General features: G+C 46.1%; 1 protein-coding gene across 9 annotated transcripts in view; it reads left to right on the top strand.

Moving 5' to 3' along the window:
• Positions 1 to 1035: 1035 nt before the first annotated feature.
• The window catches only part of FRMD1 (FERM domain containing 1), a 40777-nt gene continuing 19189 nt past the window's right edge, over positions 1036 to 22623 (top strand). For 2 of the 9 annotated variants that reach the window (XM_040059910.2, XM_040059906.2), the window contains exons 1-3: positions 1040 to 1121; positions 11415 to 11579; positions 16334 to 16424. In XM_040059910.2, the coding sequence (XP_039915844.1) occupies positions 11484 to 11579; positions 16334 to 16424 (187 nt within the window). In that variant the 5' untranslated portion in view covers positions 1040 to 1121; positions 11415 to 11483. Of the gene's footprint in view, positions 1217 to 1401; positions 1419 to 1666; positions 1761 to 11414; positions 11580 to 16333; positions 16425 to 22623 lie in introns of those variants that run through there. The other 7 variants (XM_040059902.2, XM_040059907.2, XM_040059903.2 and 4 more) reach the window with 7 other exon arrangements.

Below are 22623 nucleotides of genomic sequence, written 5' to 3'. Positions count from 1 at the left end.
GACCCATGGCCCTGGAACCACTCCTGAAACGAGGTGCCTGTCCATTTGCTCAGATAATGAGAAAAACACCAATATTTTCTCTCAGAAGATTGTTGTGGGGTGAGATGTTCCCTCTGCTCACAGAGCAGCCTCTCGGTTACAGCCCAGCTGGGAAGACGCAAAAGTAAGCTGTCCTCTTTATTATCCATGCCAGCAAGGTGGAGATTTCAGCCAGTCTCCTGCCCAACCTCAAATGCAATACAGGTGACCTGGTGCCCTGCTCACATCACCCTGTCAGGTGGTTGTGTCAGACCAGCAAGTCAGGCTCACTCTTGTGGTTCCCCCTGGGCAATTTTATTTTTTTTTTTTCCCCTTGCTATAGAGCTGTGCAACACTGTGCAAAAGCCTTCCCACCTGCTCCCCTTACAGCCTGCTGCCAGCTCAGCTCCCATGCCGGCTGCATCCGCACATGCAACTGGATATGAGGGGAAATTGAACAACATCCTACTCGTGAGGGAGCAACTCGACAGAACTTGAGATGATGTCCGCTTTCTTTTAGAAAATTACTACATTGAAAAGCAGATTATACCACAGAAGAGGGAAAGAAGATGCGCCATGCGTGCAGCACAGCACCTCTCTCTCGAGCACTGTGACTCCCATCACTCGAAACTCCAGGCGCGGAGTTCCCACCTGACCCCGACCCTCACACGGCACCTCTTTACCTTCGTGCCCTCTGCCCCTGCCAGCACCGCCCAGCTAACCTGGCTGCGGCAGCCACCGGGACCGAGTTCCAGCGATTCGCTGCGGTCACACTTAATCGCAATTTCCCCAACGCAAACTCCATTGCTGCCCGTACGGTGGACTGAGTACCCGCCAGAACCAAAATCGTCTGGCAGCCCCGCCAGCAAACCCTCACCACCGCACGCAGGGCGTCAGCCCCGACACACGCGGCCCGGCCCGGCACACACGGCCGGTCCCGTCCCATCCCGTCCCGCCCCCGCAGCTTCCCCTCCCCGTGTGCCGCCCCGCCTGGCCCCGCCCCGCCGCCGCTCCAGCTCCGGGGCTCCGGCGAGCGCCCGCCGCTGCCTGGCTGGGCGCTGGATGCCGCACCGGAGGGGCTCCGCCGTGGGGACTGTCCCGCGGTGAGTCCGCGGGCTCTGCCGGCGAGGGGGTGTCCCGGGGCTCCCGCGTTTCCCCGGGACCCCGCGGCAGCGGGGGGCAGGCGGGCGCGGTCCCGGTGAGCTGCGGGGGACAAAGGCGAGGGGTGCAGGTCCCAGGTGCCGGCCGAGCCCCTGGGCGGGTGCGGCTGCGGGCGGCGCCGCGAGCGGAGAGACCCGCGGGGCGCCCGGCTGCGCCCGGGGCCGGGGAACGGTGCGGGCCGGGGAACGGTGCGGGCCGGGGAACGGTGCGGGCCGGGGAACGGTGCGGGCCGGGGAACGGTGCGGGCCGGGGCGCTGGGACGGGGCTGCCCTCCCCGCGGAGCCGGGAGAGGCTCCGTGCTGCGGTCGGTCCCGCCGCGCGGCAGCGGCTCCGAAAGTGTATTTACAACTTTGTGGCTGGATGGGCGGTGCGAGGCTCGGCCGGAGCGATCTCCGGCCGTGTCACGTTATCAGGGTGTTTTCCCACCGGAGCCGCCGCCGCGGGTGTCCCTGCGTGCCCGTGGCCGCTGCTGCTCCCGGGGCGGGCGGGCACAGGCCGGGTTCAGGAGGGAGCGGGGCTCTGCGGAGCCCGGGGTCGTGGTAACTTATCCGTCCCTCGGTGTCGCGGACCGGGCACCGCCGGTGGGTCTCGCTGGTGCTGGATGATGGGGTGACGCCGCGGGGGATCAGCGGTACACCGGCTGCGCGACGGGAGACGGGCGGCTGGCCGTGTCCCGGGGAGCTCCCGCGGGGCTGTACGGTGGCACGAGTGCGGGACGCGTCCCAGCTGGTGCTCGACTGGCTGCCACCTGCCTCGCAGGTGCCGAGGGACAGTGACAGGGACACGGCCCCATGGGTCCCCCCGCCCTGCGGTGCATCACCTGGGCCGCCTCCTTTCGTGGGGCAGCCTCGGGCCGAGGGGCTGGAGGCATCTCGTGGGGCTGGTCCGGGTGGTCTGGCAGCCGTGAGGGGCTTCGATGCACCCGGACGGGGCGGGACGGGGAAGGAGGAGAGCGTCCCAGCAGGTGTGTGTGCGCGGGAGAAGGGGCGGGCGTCAGAAAGGCAGAAGTCTCCATACCTCGTGTTTCTCCACCTCTTGGAATTCTTTCTTGGTAACGATTTACAGGGAAAGGCTTTGGGTTTCCTGTGCTGGGAAGTCGTCATCGTCTGCATGGAGAGATGTTTCTCTTGCTGTTTAGCAGTGCCAGGCTCTCAGGTTAACTCCCCTGTGGCATTTAAAATGCACATCTGTGTTTTTCCACCACACCAGGACAGAAAACTAACACACTGTCTGAACCTTGTCTCTTCTTCAGAGTACCACTGTGATGCCCAAGCCCTGACAATAGATATTTCAAAAGTGTTTTAAAAACCCCAAACCAACAAACCACAACTGTTTTAACATTGGTGGCCCATTAATTTGTTTAGCTATTTTTATTTTGTTCCTGGAAAATTTGGAATGACAACAGAATGCCTTGGCCTCACTGTTGTTTATTCCTCCCATTTAATTGTACAATTAAACACTCGTAATCAAAGTGTTCTGGTTTCAGCACTGGTGGTGGTGGGAGTCTGTGTAGTAGCCTGTGTTTGGGCTTCAGATAAGAAGTGCCAAATCAGAAAAAAAATGGAATCTAAGAGGGGAGTGGGGTTGTGTTCCTTGTAGAGATCACCGTAAGGAAGAAAAGAGGGGAGGAAGCAAAAAAGAGTAAGACAAAAATAGGTCTACACAATGCTGTTAAAGAACATGAGTTGTAGTGATTCTTTGTAATGGTCTACCTAAAAATACTGTCTGTGCTTTTTGGACAGTTGGGGTTGGTTTGTCTCTTTGTTTGTTGTTTTGGTTTAGTTTAGTTTAGTTTTTTTTTTTTTTTTCCCCTAGAATTTTTGTTGCTATTAACTCGATTTTTTTAATACTAACTTGTTAAAATGGGACAAACACCAGCAACAGCAAAACCATTTGGATTTACATGTGGTTTTCTCATCTAAGTTGTTTGTTTGTTTGTTTGTCTGTTTTTGATAGAAGTCTTTAGACCCAGGTTAGGACCACACCATTTAGGTTTTTTATGGGTGAATTTTTGTGGGTTTTGGTGGTTTGTTGTTGTTGTTATATTTTAGTTTGCTTTCTTTTTAAAAAATTACAGCTGATAGTACTTTAAAGCTACAGCACTTTTCCCTACACTGCAGGTAAAAAGCATGTGAACCCAGTGATTAGTTCTCTATCAGTTGGCTTTTGTAGTGAAGTCGTTGCCCTACTGTTCCTCCGAAGTGAGACAATGTAAATGACTTGCATGCTTACGGCGCTCCGGGGTTACACTTCTTTTCTTGCGGGAAGTCTCCGTTACTGCGCTTGATTATCTTGGTGGGGTTAAGCGGTGGTACCTTAATTCGTAGTGTGCGGTTAGTAACTGTGCACAGACAAACGGTGGGCTTGGCCCAAACAAGATCCTCTGACAAGGAGGAGCCGCTCCCTGGAGAATCGCAGGAGATGATAATTTGCTTCTTTTTTAACCATTCTTATGTTTGCCTTTCCTTTTTTTCCCCCTCTTTTTCCTCTTTTTGCACAACTCAGCATTGCCTCAGAAATGCAGCACTCTGTAAGACTGGGGTTTTTATGTTCTGTTTCTTTTTTTATCTTTCCCATTGCTCTGCTGAAGTTGATGTCTGGCAGTGCTGTGTGCAGTCTCTGAAACTGCATCTAATCATAAAGATCCCGCTGTTTGTGTTAATTTTATCAAGGTATTGGCAGATTGGCATTTTCCCACTTGTAACAGAGGCAAGCTGTGTTCCAGGTGGAGTTTTATCTATTCTTTTTGTCCACTTCACATAAATTAGTATTCCTCTCTGCTCTGAATATTTTCAAGACACTGAAACACAGCTGTACACTTGAGGGGGGAAAAGTTAGAAGTAAACTGATGCAGAAGCTGCCTGGTTTGTCTGAATATTTAGATAGTGATTCAAATGCAATGAGATCAGCAGTGGACTTTCCCCTTCCTCAGGGGAAGCACGCCAATTTTTTTTTTTTTTTTTTTTTTTTTTTTTAACATGGTTATTACTGGTAGCAAAGCTATTCCTACTCAGAAGAATTTGTTACATTGTTAAAAAAAAGCATGTCTCTCCTTATGTGTCCTGCAACTGAAGGTATTGCTTGTGAAATTATAATTATTCTTTGCTCTTTCTTTCTTTATTTATTTAATAAAGACTTTGTTGTCTGCTGCTTCTATAAATGTTAAAAGATCTTGGTGAGAATAGAAATGAAGAAATTTTTGGGGAGTTCTGCAACAGACTTCTGGAGTCTTAGGGATACATGCCAAATCAGTCCAGCCTAGCTCCAGTGAAAGAATACTGTCCCTATAAAATGGCTTGTGCAAAAACAGGCTTGTAGAAGAGTATCTCTCATCTGTTGTGCTTGAGGCAAGACTATAATGGATCCCCTTGGGAGAAATGCTGTTTATAGCCTTGGTAGACTAAAAATGGAATATGTTGCCAGTTGGAGAATTAACTGATAGGCTTTTGGGTCAGGAGGTGTCGTGCATTTGCAATTTGCACGGTATAGGAAGGTGCTTCTCTTCTGAGTTGCCAGTAGAGAGGCCAGGTCTTGCTGCTCTTCCAGCTCTTCCTAAGTTTCCTGACAGCTGCAGTGCCTGTGAAGGAAGCCTGACTTTCCCTTATTGTAAAGAACTTGCTGCCTATACTTTGCCTCTGTTTCCCATAGATAGAAAAGATGGATGATCTTTACTAAAGAGCTGCAATTTACAAAGCAGAATTGCCAAGCACTGGAGTGCTAAATTGAAGTATCTCTGTTTTTGTTCTTACACCGAGGTTCTGGACCAGCATTGTCTTTACTGCACTCCTGGCTGTGCATACGTATGCTCATAAATGAGATTTCCCGAAGGGTCCATCTCCAAGGAGACTGTGGTGTGTTTGAGGGGTGACAAGGTTGCTGTTACTGAATGGCTATTCCAGCAATTCACTTCTCTTAACTTTTGCGGGATCTCATGTGATGTGTGCTGGGGATCCAGCTGAGGAAATGGAGCTTGGCATTTCTGACCAGGCTTCCTTTGCAGCTGCTTTGTGTGAGGTGTAATGGATACTGAGGCTGGCTCATGCCCAATGCCATATTTTGCTGGCTCTTTCTTGTGCTTCTGCAGTTGCCTAGGCCAATTGATACCTTAAATTGCCACTTACTCTTAAAGTTTAATTAATGTGCTTGATTTATGAAGTATGAGAAGACTTATGAGTGATTGGTATCCAATAAACAAGTCCATTAGTAGATTATGCAGCAGTAATGAAATTTGTTGCAATGAGAAACTGCATGTCAGTAGTCAGATGCAATAGGGTACATACTACTACTTTTACCAGTCAGTGAAAAGGAAGGATCAGTTGATCCACTGATCTTGCCACAAGAAGATTGTTTGTCTTCCCAGGTAAAAAAGCATGCTGGGAAGGAATTGCATGCTCTAGATGCAGACTTTACTGTTTAGGTGTTCTTTAAAAGGTGTGCGTTGCTAAGTTTTGCATGTAGTACTGATAATGTATTTTAAAAGGCTGCCTGGTTTTGTGTACAAAAATTCAAAGCCACTTTCCGTCACTTAAAAGTGATGGAAAAATATAATCCCTGTGAGATCCTAATTCGTCCGTTTTTGCCTGAAGCCTTTAATACTCATTGTCTATTTCTTTCAAAGAGCTCCTGAACTCAGTTTTGTTTCAGACAAATATTAAGTTCATACAGTGATTCATGTTGTGCTGTCCTCAAAGGGAGCAAACTGCTGAGGAGCTTCATTCATCCCATGGGAGAGGGGGATGGAAGCGTGGCAGCTACCCTGCATGGTCCTGCCATTGCTGCCCTGCCCTCGCGCTTCCATGCGCTGCAGGAGCACCTCCTTTGGTGCTCTGTCCTTTGTTGAGCATTTCTTCCTCTCCTTGAGGAGTAGTTAGTGCAACCGAAAACATGAGTCACTTTTATTTGGCTGCAAGAGAATGCCACCATCCCTGGGTTAGGAGAGTTGTCCCATCTTTGAGCTTAAGGACTAGGGCGGCCTACAGAGTATCATAGCAGTATGGTCCCAGCTTAGGAATGGGTGTGCACAGAATTTTGGGAGATTCCTTCTTCCTAAGCACATTGTGCAGGGATGCAGAGCGGAAGAGCTGCAAGCGCTAGAGCCCGTTTCCTGTTCTAGGATTCACTTGTGCTGCTTGATGTGGGGCAGGAAGACTTTATAGCACAAAGGTGGGGAGCCCGAGCAGCCATGCCTAACTAAGAGCTGCATTTAATCCTGCAATGAAGACTAGCAAGAAAGCATTTTCCTTGCTATTGTTAAAGCTCAGTGTCACTCTGGAGTGTTGCTTGTACAGGAAGAAAGGAAAAAAAGGATGTTGGCTTGTATCTAAGACCGATGCTCAGCGATGTCCCCATCTGTCACATCTGCTTGGGTTCACAGCCCTGGAGTTTTTGAAGGCACCTCATATTGCACCTCTTGAAATATCCTAAAGGAAAGGTGGGGGCCAGGCCCACATCCCTGCCCTGTGAGAGGACTGTGCTCACACCTGACCAGGTGCAGAAAGCCTGCTGTCGTTGCATCTCCCACTCCCGTGTGCTGAAGCCAGTTGTCTCTGCTGTCAGTGTTGCACCTGTCCACAGCCAAACCGCACTGGTTCTGGAATCCAGCTCTTCAGAGCACCCAGGTGACAGCGAGGTGCCTTGGTGTTGCTTCTTCTACAGCTTTGAATAGGGGTGTCCTACAAAGTAGTGTGCGGTGTTTGAAGACGGGTGTGCGTTTTACCCCAAAGCAGTGTGTGGATACCAAATTTAGTACCTTACCTCCCTGTGGCATCTTTGCCCTTGGATGTGTTGTGCTAGTCCTGGAATGATGCTGAGGTAGACACATTTGAAAAGTCGATGTGCTTCTGGGAATTTGCTGCAGGATGTGACCTAGTTGTCCTGACTGCTGGTCACAGGTGGCACTTTTCACATCATTTTACAGCCACGACATAAAGCTATTTAACTTCAATCTTGTTTTCTGCCCTGACAAGCAACTTTGTTTCCGCTCCTTCCTGGTTGATGCATCTTCTCAGAGAAATTTTCATCATTGCAGGAGTTAGTCAGAGGAGGTGGGTGGAGTTTTCTAAAATTGCTGAGAAAGGCTTATATGTGCCATCATGACATCTTTTACTTGCTCAGGCTCCTTATTAGTCTCCTTTGCAGATAGTACTGGTGCCCTACAGTGTGCATCTGCAGAGACAAAATACCTGGAAGGTGAGGGGGGATTTTCAGTTTTACGACTGTGTTTCATCATAAGTACAAGGCAGCCCAAGTGTGGGTTGCTGCCAAAGGCAGATTTGTTTCCAGGCAGTTGTCTGTCTGTCTTGCTGCAGGACTGCCTTGATTAAAGCTGCTTAAGCTGTTTGTGGAACTGCAGCCTAAGAGTCTAGTGTTCTTAGAAGCCTAAGACATCTCTGGATAGTGTCTGGAAAATATTAAGAAGAGTCTTAATGTTTCTGGACAATTTTTTATGAGAGGCTGTAGGGCCGCTGTGGTAAGCCTTCATCAGGAAGATGCTTGGTGCTCATTCTCTATCAGTTCTAGCAAAAGCAGATGTTTTACTGTAAGAAACCCTAAGGACTGTGTTTCCAAGTGTTGGTGAGAGAAGCACAGAATTTCCTGTGCTTTTTTTCTTGGTAGATAAGAATTTTGTTCTGCTTTGTTGCTCTGAGTTGGTATGTTACGGCTCGTTCATCTATTCCCTTTATCCCTTGAGATGTAGTTGTAGCTGTACCTAGAAGCTGAAATGAGAATTAGGAGCCAATTTGCTGTGGTGTTAAGAACTAGTGTGTAAAATAGGGTGGCATTCATTACGAGAACCCACGTGCTGTCTGGATGAGACCTGCTTGCAGACAGGCTGGTGGTGGCATGGCCCCAGATTCAATGGTGGCAGGACATCCTTGTGTCATTGGGTATACGGTGGGGTGTGAGGTGCTTCGGTGAGCCATCCTGCTGGTACCTGAAGCAAACAGCTCCTTCCTTCGCATTCAACTCCTCTTCCTCCCGTGGAGGGCTCTGCTGCTCTTACCTGCCTTGCTGGGGCAAACCTCATCCATTCCTGCTTTGACCCAGCCAGTGCTGAGGTTCTGGCACTGTGCTGGGAGGGAACCTGAGGGTCTGTGGAGGGAGGAGGGGAAGATTTAATTGAGTTTTTATGGCCATGTTTGAGCTGCTTGGTGAGAGAAGGCTTGAAGTTAATGACGAGCATGTTTTCCAAAGATCCTCTGCATGTGTGTTTAGGTAAAATAAACACTGCTAAATAAGCTGTGCCCCCACTCTGGGCACTAATAAGCCTCCTGTCTGATACCAGAAGAATAAAAATAAATAGTGCCTTTGACTGTTTTAATTGATAGACTTGTCAGGCCTTTGACCAAGCAATTACGTCTCAAAATGGACTTCTGCAGAAGCTAAAACCAAGTGATGTTAGTTAAAGAAAAAAGGAACACAAAAAAACCAAACAACCTGTAGGGTGTCCCAGAGGCTGATGATTGACCTCAGGTTTTATTAATTCATCTACAGTGCCTTTGCTGGAGCTTTTATGGTTTAATTGAGGTTAAGAGGTTGGAATCTGTGGTAAACAAAAGAATGGCATATGGGCAGTCTGAAATTGTGTATGTTTAAGTAAGAGCATTCCTTCTGGTCACTTGTTTTCATTGGGCAGTTACTCCTGACTCACAACTTTTTTTCTTTTAAAAAAAGGAAAGGTGTAAACATGCATTGCTAGCAAGTTAATGATTCATTATGTTTTATCACATCCTAACATACCTCTAAAAAAGAGAAGGTTGAGCTGGGCTTGTGTTTCACCTCCCCCTTCAGATTAAGGACATTTTTTCTTTAACCCCTTACCTGTCGTGGGAGGGTCCACAAGCTCATTTGTTTTGAATCGTAAGGAAAACACCTTTTCTTCTGCCTTTCTCACTTCCCTGTTCTGAGAGCCCACAGCTGTTCTCTTAAAAATTCAGATGGAAAAAGCAGGTGTGGGAAAAAACTTTCCAGAAACTTTTTATTATAGAGGCTATGGGGAACTGGGAGTCAGTTTCTTCAGCTGTCCAAAGGAATCTGTGTGCGTGTGTTTGGGTTTTTTTATGGTTGCTTTTTTGTCCTATTTTCAGTTCTGTTTTGAGCCCCATGAAGTCTTGGCTGGCTGTGATATCCCCTTGTGAGTGGGAACGTGTACTGGCCAGTGCAGCCGTTTGACAATTAAGATAAACCTCCTTATGTTGAAAAGTTCATACTCCGAGGTCTTCATGCTGTTGATAGAGTTTATGGCACGAATTACATCAGCTGGCAATAATAGTGGTGACCTGTTGCCCTCAAGTCATTCTGCAGACATCTGTAATTTATATACAGCTGTTAATAGTGTGTAGTCTGCAGCCTAAGAGAGCATGTCAGTATAATTATTTCAGTAAGAGAAGATAAATCAGAATTTTTTTCTTAATATTTCAGTTAATAGCAGCCTTCAGTGTCCCATAAAGTCAAATGTCTTTTTCTCACTTGCTTTTAGTTTAGAGCAATCTTTTCGAAACTCTTAGGTCTTGTTAAACTAAATACTTATTCTAAAAAAATACTTTAATAACTCCCTTGTCTGGTTTTTGGTGGATTTTTTTTTTTTCTGTCTTCTAAGAAATGCTCCACATAACTTGAATCAAAAATTGTTTTATTAAGAAGCATTGTATATGCTGGCTTGAGGACGGAGGTGCATGAAACAGCTTCTGTATTTGCAAAGGAACACTCCTGGATCTATCTTGTATTTGCTTAAAAAAAAAATTTAAAAAAAAATTGATGCTTGAGTACGGAGTTGAAAGGAGAGGGATAAATCCAAGTTCTATTTGCAGTGCACTACATTATTGTTTATTTTTGCCATCTCCCACACAAGAATTTGATTATGCCATAATTTTCTCCTGAACCAGGACAACTATGATTTTAAACACAAAATGTAATGATTTTAAATGCAAAATGCTTTTTAAACTTATATGTAGTGCACATGCACACATGTACCTGCGTATACATGTATGTGTATGTGTGTTAGCATAACATGGCCTGCTTCCCTGCTGCTTGTGATTCCTCATCTTTCATGTGTTGTGGAGGCTGAAGGAAAAGCCCATGGCTCCCTTCACAGCCTGTGTCCTGAAGGTGAGCTGGGCTGTGGGCGGTGGGAGAGAGTGGCACTGCCAGAACCAGTGCATTGGGCTGCCCTCGTGGGGTCTGCACCTGTCCCCGGGTGTGTGGGGGCTTTGGGGGCAGGCATCAGCCTGCAGCACCTCTGTTGCCGTGCTGCTGGTGAGTGCCCAGGTGTTGCTGGTGGAAGGGAGTCAACCCCTTTGCTCAGGGCACCTGGGGGTTGACTTACATCAAACCTTGTATGGGGATGGAGTGGACCCCGTGCTCGGTATCTTGCTGGTTTAGGTCTCTGCTGGCATTGATGCCTAACGCACCCTCGAGGAGCCTCTCCCCTTCCTGCTGGATTCATCAGGTGCCACAGGATACTTCCTGAGAGGAATGCTGAGAGCATTGGAGAGGAGAGGGCTATACATGAGATGGTACAAGTTGAAGAGGAAACTGTCTAACCTAGCTGTAAAGCCCAGATGATGTTGGCTACTCTGCATTTGGCTGCAAAGAAAACTCCCACCTGTTATTTCTGTCAGTGTCTAAACTTCACCTGTAAGATGCTTGTGCAGGCTGGGCTCAGTCCTTGAGAGGAGGGCAGTGCTTACCTCACAAAAGGTGTTACACAGTGGCTCAGCCTTTTGAGTTTGTGTTCCGCCTCCTCCTTTGAGTTGAGGCGTAGAGGATTTCAGGCAGTGGTTGCCCAGGGAGTAGGGATGGAGTGAGGGGGAGGACAGCGCAGATGAAGTCCTCTGCACTGACATGTGCCTGTTGACAGCCCATTGAAATCTGCTCTGGGAGTGAGCGAGGTGCCTGGCTGAAGGATGGGCCCTCCCCCATGTCACGGGTGTTTTCAGGCAATGGCCCGAGGTGCCACCTGCCTTATCACTTACACGAGTCTGGAAACCTTGAGTCTGGTTTGTTATTCCAGGGAGACCTCATTGCTTTATGGCACTCTCCTGGGACTTTCAAGCTATTTAAAAGGCTGACGCTGCCTGGTTTGTGCTGTGATGCTGGTGGAAACATTGACTGGCTCTGGAAAATGGATGACTGTTGGGAGTGTTTTTGTTTTTGATTATCTCATCACGTGCGCGCTGTGAGCTGCTCCCAGTGCCAACAGAAGCACGGCACTGATGCTCTCGCCTTTTCAACAGGTACATGGGATGAAGGGAGCCTGACACGTGTGCGCAGAGGAGACCCCGGCCGCTGTGGAGCTGCCCACCATGAGCAGGACGCTGCTGGCAGGCAGGATGCAGCCAGAGATCCGGAGCGTCTGCGTCTTCCTGCCCACCCGCGAGCAGCTCAGCCTGGCTGTCGGGGTGAGTGGCCGGGAGGTCGCTGCATGGCGGCCACGGTTCGGTTTTGTTAGCTCCCATTGTTCTCCCAAAAGCCTGGTGCTGGTCTGCTGACCGAAAGTCTATTAGCCAGCTTAGGGTAATTGGTGCCCCATTTTCTAATTGGGCAGCTTCAGCTCGTTCGCAGAGTTCACTAAAAGTCATGGCTGTGTTGTAGGGTGTGGAGTCTCCTCTGCTCTTTTTCTGTTGTTATTTACTTTTTTATTATTTCTGAATGGTTTTGCTGCTTGTAATAATCCAACAATTTTTTAAAAAATAGTACCTGAAATACCATGATTACTTAGCAAGTGCACCCAACACATGACTGTTTACTCTTGTAAAGAGCCCAGCTATCCCTTGTTTTGATAGCCTGCAGATCCCTTCAAAGAGTCTAAGGCAAACAGCCATTGAGGGTGGGTTTTTTCCACTTCTCTTGAGTATTCATACACACAAAAAATCGAGGTAAGTCGCTTCATTTCTTTGATTGCTGCCTCGAATGTTTCAAAGTGTGGGTGAGTGACAGCAGGACCAGCTCAGCTGGCAGCCCAGGGTGGCACGGTGTCTGCACAGCACGGTGCCTCTTTGTGCAACGCCGGCTGCTCCTTGAACTTGTGAGAAACTGAGCTGACAAGAGGCACTTGGCGTTCAGAGGACAAGCGAGTCTCAAAGATAAGTGCTCTCTTGTGAGCGTGTGCGTGCACTCATGTGTGGGCTGGGGAGATTTGGCTTTGTTTTGGGTAGGTTTTTTCCCCCGCTTTGGGATGAGGAGGGGGAGAAGACAGTTGAGGTAAACTGTTATTTTAAGTACTCATTTGAAACGGTGGCTTTTGAAACTATGCGTGCTAATCTTCAAAATCCATGTCGGAATTTTCCTACCTGCTGCGTGTAAGTGTAGCGTCCTTAACTGAAACAGCCTCAAGGGCTGGATGGAATAAAGCTTTAAGAGAAAAATCTGGGACGCTCTGCTTCTAGGTTACTGGTTCAAACCCAGCCCATCCACTGCCCCAGAAGGCTTCTGCAATCTGCTGGCTTTTGTGCGAGGCAGAAGAACGATGATTTAATTAAGTTCTTGGCGGCAGGTGTACAGGCCTGGGTAATGGTCTGTTGCAGCTGACCCTAAATCTCACCTTCTTATAGCCCTTATCAGGGAGGCTGAAGATGGGAGATAGCAGAGCCGGCCAGCCATGGGGAAGGTGCAGGCTGGCGTGCAGGAAGGCAGTGCGCCAGCAGGGCTGACACTGTCACTGCTCCTCGCTGTGCCTGAATGGAGCGTGCAGCTGTTCCTTCACCGCTGGGTCACGCTCCGGTAAATCACGAAAACCTGCAGTTTATTGTAAAATAAATTTGGGATGAGAAAGACTCTCAAGATTGAGTCCAGCTGTAAACGTGGCACTGCCAAGCCACTACTAAACCAGGTTCCTGAATGCTACATCTTCATGTCCTTCTTAATACCTCCAAAATATTTCATAAGCATAAGAAATGGTCTTTTGCATTGAGCACTGACAGGGACAGATGGAAAGTGCTGTGTCCCCTCCTGTTCCACTGTCCTGTCCCAGCCTGCTGCCCCTCCAAAAAGCTGGGGTGCCTTGTTCATCACCACATTGTCCTGCAGAGGAATCCTCTGCAGCGCCCCTTTGTATTCCTTTTAAAGACGTTCGCCCTTGTCATTTCTGATACCCCTTTCTTTCATGTCTGGGAAATTGGGAAGGTATGTACTTGGAGATGGCTGCGTGTGAAAGGGAATAGCTGCCTGGGCCAAAACATGAGACCTCAGCACACAGTTGTGTCCTAATTCCATAGAGAGTGAAACATGACCTGTTACAGCTGGGCAAGTCACCAGAAACAGCTTTTCATTTGGCTTCTGACTTTACCACAGCACTCATTCAAAACAGCAACAAAAATTAAGATTTCACAGCTGGAGAGGTCTTTCTTTTTTAAGGAAACATCAAGGCAATTTTCTAGTGATGTTGTTAGAACCCAAATGTAATTAGCACAACCACAGATGATACTTTGTGCATGTATTAGAATAATAATGCCACTACTAAAGATTTCCAAAGCCTTTTAACCTCTTCAGTGTGGAATGCAAATACTAAACAAGCTTGCAGCTCAGTGAGGTAGGTAGGAATGGTTATCTTTCCAGCAGAATAAATTATAGATCCTTCCCATGATAAGCACAGTGTTTATCCAGGTTAGTCCTCCCTCCCCCCTCCCATATAAATTCCACCCTTCCAGATAAGAGTTTACCTATATGTGTTTTATGTGGTCATATATGGATTGAAACTTGCTCTTTAAAATGGCTTTGTCTTACACCATTCACAGACAGTACTGTTGAAGAGGGAAGAGCAGGAGCCATTTTACAGTCTCTTCCCCCCTTCGATGCCTACCTATCTGAATGTACAATGAATCCGGGGGGATGGAGAGGAGTGAAACTGCCTTCTTGGGGCCAGCTGTGAACGTGAGGAGAAGTAGAGCATTGAGGGGGACTAGTGGGTGCTGCAGCTCGCCAGCTACCCTGAGGAGAGCAAGGCTAAGTGGGAGAAATTTTTGGAGTGGAAGAAGTCTGGTGAGGTCCTGCGTGTTGGTGAATGGCAAGCATAGGTCTGAAGTCTTTCAGTTGTTCTGTGAACAGGAGAGCTGATGTTTCAAAGTGTATGTACCAAGAAAAACAGACATAGGTAACTAATGTACCTGTACACAGAATGACCTTGGAGTAGCAGTTACCTTCTGTAAACTTGAGCTCAATTTCACGTTGGACTAAATTGCACGTGTAAAGAAGCCCTGAGCCTGACATGGGGCAAAGCTGAGTATCGGGGGAAGGAATGAGTCATAGCATTTCTGAGATCAGTCTTGGCACAGGAACCATATATGTATAGGGAGGAAAGTCCAAAGAGAAGCACCCAGATAAAAAATGCAAAGGGAAGTATTGGTTGATTCGAGCAGAGGGGAAAGTAGGAGGAGGGAACAGCAGTTGCAAATGTAATTGGTATTGCATAGCCTTTAAGGCTGGGAGTAGAACTTGATACAGAAGGGATGTGCCAAGAGGAGAATGGACAAGGTGGTAGTAACATACCTGCTGTGCAAGAAATCTGCCTAAATCAGTGTTTAGAGCTGAGTGCCACAAAACTGTCACTTGAAGGGCTCAGTTCCCTAGAATTAAGTATCTTAAAGCAGGATTTTCTTCTCTTAGATATGAAAGCTTTCCACTTAGAAAATTCATCTCATTGCATAGCATTTACAGAGAGTCCTGTGCTGCCAGAGACTCTTGTATGCCCATAACCATTCTGGCTAGAGGTAGGTCACATCTTTTTTAGCAAATCCTTCCCATGTAGGAGAACAGGCTCAGAGCTTGCTTCTTTGGCAAAGGAGACTGCTCTGTGCCCCACTTTAACTTCCAAATGTGTTCTGGGTGTTGTCTGACCGAACACTGCATCTAGGTGTGAGACTGAAAGGGTGCAGTCTCAACACTGCATAATAAGACACATAATATGACCCATAATAAGACCCAGATGTGGTTTTGGGTCTTATCAGAACGGTACACTACCTCCTCCCTGCTCAAAGCTTACACGTGTTTGCATTGGTGTAGTGCAGGCTTCAAAGCTCCTGATAAAACAGTAGTGAGTGTCTGGCTACTGATGCCCTGTCAGGTAAAAGAAAATGAGTACTTAAATGACCTCCTGTTTCCCATTGTCCGTGTCTAGTGACATGGCACATCCTGGGGCAGGGAGATGAGTGCAAGCCAGTTTCTGGGACGTGTGGCATACCTACACTAAAAGAGCTTTAAAAATTAGGATGGTGATTGGTTCCTAGGAGAGTTAAGCAGTTGACTTCTGCCCTGTCATCTTTGTTGCTCGGTAGGTAGCACTGCACTACACCCCTGCAGACAGCTGCTCCTGGCACTGCTAATCTGCATCGTCCAGCAGTGGGGTAATGAAATTCCAAGCCCCTGGCCCATTTTGCAGCTGCAGCTGGCTGCACCATGGCCTGAGCTGAGGTTGTCTGTGTCAGCGCTGTTCTGTTCTCCCCGTCTGCTCTTTCTCTGAACTCTTTCCCCCCTCTGTGGGCTGCGGGGGGATTCTGTGTGTGCCCATGGTTTTTCTGTCAGTACTCCTGGGACGGTGCAGTGGGACAGGGGTAAATGAGGCTATAGATGGGGGGATGTTTAGTGGGGAAATCTTCCAATCATAGTACACATCCAGGTCTGCATGTGCAGTTACCCAGAACCATGCTCCTTCTGGGGGGAGTCTGTGCATTACAGGAGGCAGGGGTATGGGAAGGTCTCAGTGTACAGGGAAAGAGGCAAGGGCTTACAGGCTTTGGTTACAGCTGCCAAAGATGAAGATGTTAATGGCTGTGTAACTAGAAGTCAGCAGGAGACAGCACAAGCTCTTCTGTGTGGGGTACAGAACAACCACATCTCTAACCTATGAGCTACTCAGAGTTCTGTGTTTGGGTACTTTTGTTCCTGGTTCTCCTGATTGAAAACTTTTGGTTTTGGTTGGTTTTGGGTTTTTTTTTTCCCATTAAAAAAAAAAAAAATCTGCAAGAGAGCAGTATTTTCATTTCTGTAAATATTAATGATGATTATTCTATGATAATAGCAATAATACTGAAAACAAAAGCATGTTCTCTGGTGTGGTTGTGTTTGGGTATTTTGGTACCCAAAAATGTATTGGCCTGCAAGAGTTGCTCCATCCAGGTGTGTGAGCCATCTGTAATGTTTGATTGGTTGTGTCTTTCAGGTCAAAGCCACTGGACAGGAGCTCTTTCAGCAAGTTTGTGATTTAGTGAAGATTAAAGAGCCTCACTTCTTTGGCCTCAGCATTGTTAAAAGTAAGCAAACTCATTGCACGAGCAAGTGACTTGGCAAACATCCACAGACCCGCTTGTATATTTACAGTGTGTGCATATATACACAGTGGCTGTGCCTGCAGGGGGAATTTGATTGTAATAAGGTCACAAAGTATGTAGATTATGCAGAGCCTTGGAAGAGCTCTTTTGATCTTTGGTATGTGGGCAGACAAATTGAGTAAAGGGGGGGCTTTTGTTCTCCGCCTTTGTTCTTAGATTCCAGCTCTTTGTGGGGCTTGCTTTCTCTCCTATAGTGGGAGTTGCTAGTCAACATATTCGTTACTATATTCAGAACTATAGGTATTGAACAGGAGGTGCATTTTAAAAGGACTTTGAGGCTGAAAGTGTTACTTATCTTCTGAAGTCACACGCAAAGAATGTGGCACTGGGGAGGAACTCAAAGGATTTTAAGGGACTGAATACATGTGTGGGACATATTGGGTTTTGAAACATCACATGGGAAATGCAAAACTTCTGGGTCCATGAATTAAAGTCCAGTTTGCATGGTCCTATGGCCTAGTATTGACCAGGAAATGGTGTTAAAGTGATGCCTTAAAGAAGCAAATTGATATGGCAGATCACATTTCTGGTATGGTGTAAGCATTGGCATTTCCTCCCACGCTCCACCTCTTAGTAATTAGAAATGGATCTGTTGTCCTGTTTATCTTGCCTCCCCACATTTCCAAAACCACTGAAAGACTTGTCTCTCCTCCAAAAACTTTTCTGAAGTGTGTTATTTACTACTGTGATTCTAGATGTTGCATTGAAATTACAGTAGTCTTTTATAAATCCTTCTAAATAAGGTTTCTTTTACCTCTTTATAAATATGTAGGATAAAATAAGGGTTTTTTTCCTATGTTTGTATCATTTCCTTTATGCTCTCATTCTGTACGAACTGCTTTTTTTGAGTGCAGCATTCACACTGAGAGGAACATAAGCTTTTTATCTCCAAAAGATTTGTAGAGTCTCCAAGAGATTCCTTAAACATAATATACCTGTGTTTTAAGCCAGTGCAGTGTTGTTTAATGTGAGGAGACCTGAATGCTCTTAACTTTTTTCATAAATCATCTGTGTTTCTGCGTTCTCCCCTTTGCAACATTTTTTAACACCAGGTTTTGCCTATTCCACTTGCAGGACATCTTGGCTTAAATTTGAACCCTTGTCCTCTCCTGTAAGACAGGGCAATTTCATTCCTATTCTCTTTGAATTCTTCTCCTGGTCTTCCCATGTTTCTTTCACTTTTTCCCCACTTCACAAGTTTTTTGTTTCATATTTTCCATACCCTGCTTTTTCCTTCCCTCACACCTTTTTCTGTGAAGCAGTTTCCTTCACCCTGTCAAGCACGGGGGTTCTGGTCCCAAAATACCCTGTTGTGGCAGATGCCTTTCAACCTGTTGGAAGTGCCTTGTAACCACTGCATCCCAAAGAGCATAATAAAGCTGTTCTGAGTAGACTTTAGAGTATATTGTCCACAGCTTTAAGGGGAAACAGTCTTCTTACATCATGAAAATATTCTTCCTTTTTATAGCAGCTAATTCTTCCAGAAAGCTCTTAAAAAGTTAAGGACAAGAGTTGGAAGAGTCCGGTAGCCTGAATTAACACCTCTTTTTTGTTTATTTCGGGAGTCGGTTATTTGCTTTTCTGAAAGGAAATACTTCCTCTGTTCCACAATGTGGTTTGTCTCTGCCTTGTTTTGACCAACAGACTGGTGATCATCTCCCTTGCTGCTTGTGGCAGCAAACGTAGCACTCTGGGTCTGGCATTTGGAAGTAGCCCGTAAGGCATTGCCTACTTCTCAGGGATTTTTGACTTCACAACAAGCTGTCATCTCAAAAAAGGGAAGCGCTCAGGTCAGGTAGAGGGGAGGCCGGGGTAAGTTTGGTGTTCCCAGGGTTGACTTGTGGGTGCTTAAGCTGGCTGCCTTGGCTGAGTGGCAAGTCAGTGTGCATCCCACAGGGGGCTGTGAAGGGGAGGCTGAGCTAGGTATCCAAAAAATGGAGAGGAAGCAGCTACATTTTTGAACAAGGTAATCCTCTCTTTCATCATGCTTTCACCTCTGTGCTGCAGCTTTAAGAAGACATTTAAAAAAAAAAAAAAAAAAAAAAAAAAAAAAGCCACCCTGTTGTAATAATATCTTTCCTGGTTTCTTAATGTGTATTTATTTTTGGCTGTCTGATACTGCCACATGCAAAACAAGGTATTCTAATCCACCTGCATCCATTACTTTGCTGCTAATTTGTCAACAAAACCCTGACTGTCAGCAGTAGCAAGAGAATGAAAATTAAAGGATTTCTACAGAACTGTAGCCAATCACACTGCACGGATTATCTGGATTAGGAGCCCATTTGACCTGCAGACGTTTTGCAGATACACTAATGCTCAGTTGGTCTCATAGTAGGGATATGTCTGAGGGGGAGAGGTTGGGGTCCTTAATCATAAATAGAAGTTTAACCCCTAAGTGTGGCAAAAAGGGAAATGTCACCGTAAGGTACCATGCAAGCTGCAAACCATGAATGCTGTAAGATCTAAGTTGTAGGTCTTGGAGCAAGTTTCCCAGCATTTGATGCCTAAATATGTTGCCTTCTCTTCCTACTGTTGCAGATGCTGAGGGCAAGCTTCAGGGTAACATTAACAGGGTCAGGATAGAATTTTTCATCTCTTCTGCTCTTGAACTTTTTTTTTATTCTCAAAGGGTAAACTGCTTCAACCAAGTATATCTGAGGAGAAAAAACCCCTTGTGTCTATAAGAAATTGATCATTTTGAAAATCAAGTTCAGGATGTGCATTAATGGGAGGTCCTACAAACCTTGGGACATGTTGCTCTTCTAGTTTTGGTTTTCTCATGGATCATCGGGCACCCTGTGGGTGGGGTTTTTTTGATTTTTTGGTTTTTTTTTTTTCCCTCTCTTAGTTTGCTCAGTGAAAGATCCTGCAGCCCTTCCAGCTTCAACCTGGTTCCATAGGCTTCAGCAGCTGGGTCTTATATGGCAAATCCTCCTGCGGGGTCAACCTTATCAGTGCCCTGTGGGAGGTTTCCCCCTTGTTATCGGAAAGTGTATGCAGCAACACATTCAGACTCCTAAAACAAAACTGATTGTCAGCAGACAAAGAACAGCCAGGCTGCCTGTGTTGTTATAACCCAGATCCCTTCGATCCCGAGTTTTGGGTGATGCCTTTCTAGGAGCACACCTTGCTTGACCTAAGCAGATGGAAGCCTTCAATTGGGAAGGAGCAAGACTGCAGCTCCTGTACCCTGCCGCCTCTCTGTGTCCTCTTAGGAATCTGTCAGGCTGGATTTCTTAGGAAGCCAAATCCCTTTCCTTAACTCCCCTGCCTCAAGGATGATACTTTGTTTTTTAAAGCTAGGGCTGTTTACCCTGCCAGGCCCATGCTTACCAAGGAGCTCCGTGATTAACTCTGCCAAAACCACTCTGCCTCCAATTAACTCTTCTGCATATGTATATCCTCCAGTACTGAAGTTCATGGACAGAATATGCTACCAGGTTATCTTTATGTTACGTGAGTATTTCTTATAACAAAGGGTTTCTTAGGAGACAAATAACAAAAGTTCTCTGAAATACCTTATGATGATTTCTACACACCAGTCCTTCCTCACTAATCCATGCTTCTTGCCTGTCCTCTCTTAAATCTGCTTGCCTAGTTGAAACTCCTCTGTGAATTTCTCCCGTATTCTAACTTACAGTACAACTCCATTACGGTCATTTTGGTACCTCATTACTAAATACAATGTAAGAAAAACACATGCAGATGTGTACCACCTAGAGGGAATTCAGATGTCCAGAGAGTATAAAGCACTCCAAGGACATACATGGTCTCTTCCTATGAAGGCAATTTTTCGCCTGTACCTGCTGTCAATCATTTCTCCTTCAGTATCAGTACAACATCCAGCCAAGTGCTCTCCTGCCTGAGAATTGCAAAGGGTTTGTTTGCCCCTGGATGAGCAGTGCTGGAAATGGTTCTGCAGCTCGTCTTGTGCAGAAGAATCCCCTGTGACACTGCTCAAGTCTGAAGATCCTTGCCTGGGCATGCCTTGTTGCTAAATGTAAGATGCCAAGAAATTCTTGCAGTACCTCTCCATTACCAGGAATGACTGAGGCTTTAGCTTGGTGTTCAGACCTCAACAGTTCCTAACACCACATGATCTCAGGCTTCTTGATGTTGTCTCCTTTCATGCTGCCCTCCATATGCCTTGTGTCCATTCTGGGTAAAGTGACCTCAGCCAGGACCTCCCTTGCTTTACTCCCAGCCTCTGTTGTGATTCTTCCCTTCACTTGGGATACATGTACTTTCCAGCTAAAGCCAAACACACAAGGCTATCCTGAACCAATTTCTTTTAGATCCTTTAGTAAACTAATCAACCACGTATTAGAAAGTGGCCAGCATTTCTTTCTACTGGCCTGAAAGGTAAAATCAGGAGCCTTGAGAAGTTATGTAGAGGTGGTGGGGGGCAGGTGCCATGTGGGTAGTAATTTTCCCAAATCACTCACACTTGGAAGTTTGGGGAAGTCCACATGCAAACGAAGTATGTAGCCAGCTCTTCTTCAATAAATAAACAAAAAAATCCATGCTGGTGTTCAGGTTATGTGAGGTCTACAGAATGTGTTGTGAGGTATTTTTTAGTGTGGGGTTTTGTTGTTTTTTGGTTTCTTTAAGCTTCAGTTCTCCCCCAACCCTAGCATTCCTCCGTCCTGTTCCTGCTCTCTTTCCTGTTTCATCTCAGGGGACATAGTGGTGTTGCCACAAAGCTTCTTGAAGCATCTGAGAAAAGTTAAGTGCAATAGCCATGGATAATTTTTTCCCTTCTCTTTTAGGCAGAAAATGCTTGCTGTGTGGAAATTTGGCTTTGCACTACTTCATTTTTTATTTGAATCCTATTCTTCTGGACTGTCTAGTTGCATTGCTAGAATATACATGACTCAACTAAATTTATTAATGGGATCTTCCTGGCTGCCTATGGGATCTAAGCTCTGACTCTTGGTGGGACACCTTTGTGGAATTTCTTGGTGCTCCTAGCCCACAATGGGCACAGGAGGAGAACAGGTCTTTGGCATTCACCATTACTTAGCTTCTATGCAGAGAACTCTACTTTTCATAAAAAATGAGATGAGGAGGAACTGGTTAATGCAAAATAATGGCCTTTAGGTTAACAATGACTCGGAACTGATTTGACCCTGTATTACAGCCATAATTTTCTATTCCCATTTTTCCTGCAGTGTAAATAATGCCTATTGTAAGTCTGCATCACTCACTGGAACTGTGTCACTTTTTTCTAACTGAGGACCGACCTGGCACATTATTTTTTTGCAACAATGCGTCTTGTATATTTTTTTAAAATGCATAAAATGTGCTAAATTTTGCAGAGTAGAAGTGTTTTTCCCTTCGGGTAACTGCTTATTTTGAAATGTGATTTTTACAGCATAAACTTTCAATGTCATTTGAGAATTCTTAAAGATGAAATTGGGAGAAATGTGTAAATTGCTTTACTGCAAAGGAGCTGGCTGTCCAGATGCATTTCTTGCAGTATAGTGCACTGGTGAGTTGTGCCAGGTCTGGTATCTGTGCATACATATGTGGGGGAACCTTTCAAGAGAAGCTGATGTCTTTGTAAGATCACCTACGGTGCTGAGATGAGATTCAGGAACTCTGTGTCAGTAGCTGCAGGTGGATGAGAGTGTATTTTTATGCATGCATGCTTCTCAGTCAGCTTCTTAGTACCTTTCAGTCGTCCTTCAGATGAGGCCAGTGAAGCAATGACAGTTTGTACCTGCTGAGTATCCAGCCCTGTTTGGATCCACAGATCAAATTTATTCTTCCCTGGAAAGGGGGCCATCTGTGCATTTCTATATTGTCCTTTACATCACTGCTCAGAGGTGCTGCAGTTTGGTGCCCTCATATGTGTTAGAGATGTTTATTTTCAAAGCAGACAGTTTTAGCATCTCGCAAAAGATCTCTTAGGGTTTCATCACTAATCCAGTGTAAGGGGGAAAAAAAAAAAAAAACACCAACAAAAAAAACCCCAAAAACACAGCCATTCACAAAGCAGTAGGGCTGTGGAGGGAAATACCTCTTTGTTTTTTAGATGAAGGCTTACATTGCAGGTTGACATTCCATCAATATTAACTTCATTAAGGCAGGAATGCAGTGCTGCATTCTTGCATGG

Source organism: Hirundo rustica, chromosome 3 (genome assembly GCF_015227805.2).
Source record: "Hirundo rustica isolate bHirRus1 chromosome 3, bHirRus1.pri.v3, whole genome shotgun sequence".
Classification (NCBI taxonomy): Eukaryota; Metazoa; Chordata; class Aves; order Passeriformes; family Hirundinidae; genus Hirundo; species Hirundo rustica.
The sequence above is the reverse complement of the archived record's forward strand: the minus strand, read 5'-3'. Positions and strand labels throughout refer to the sequence as shown.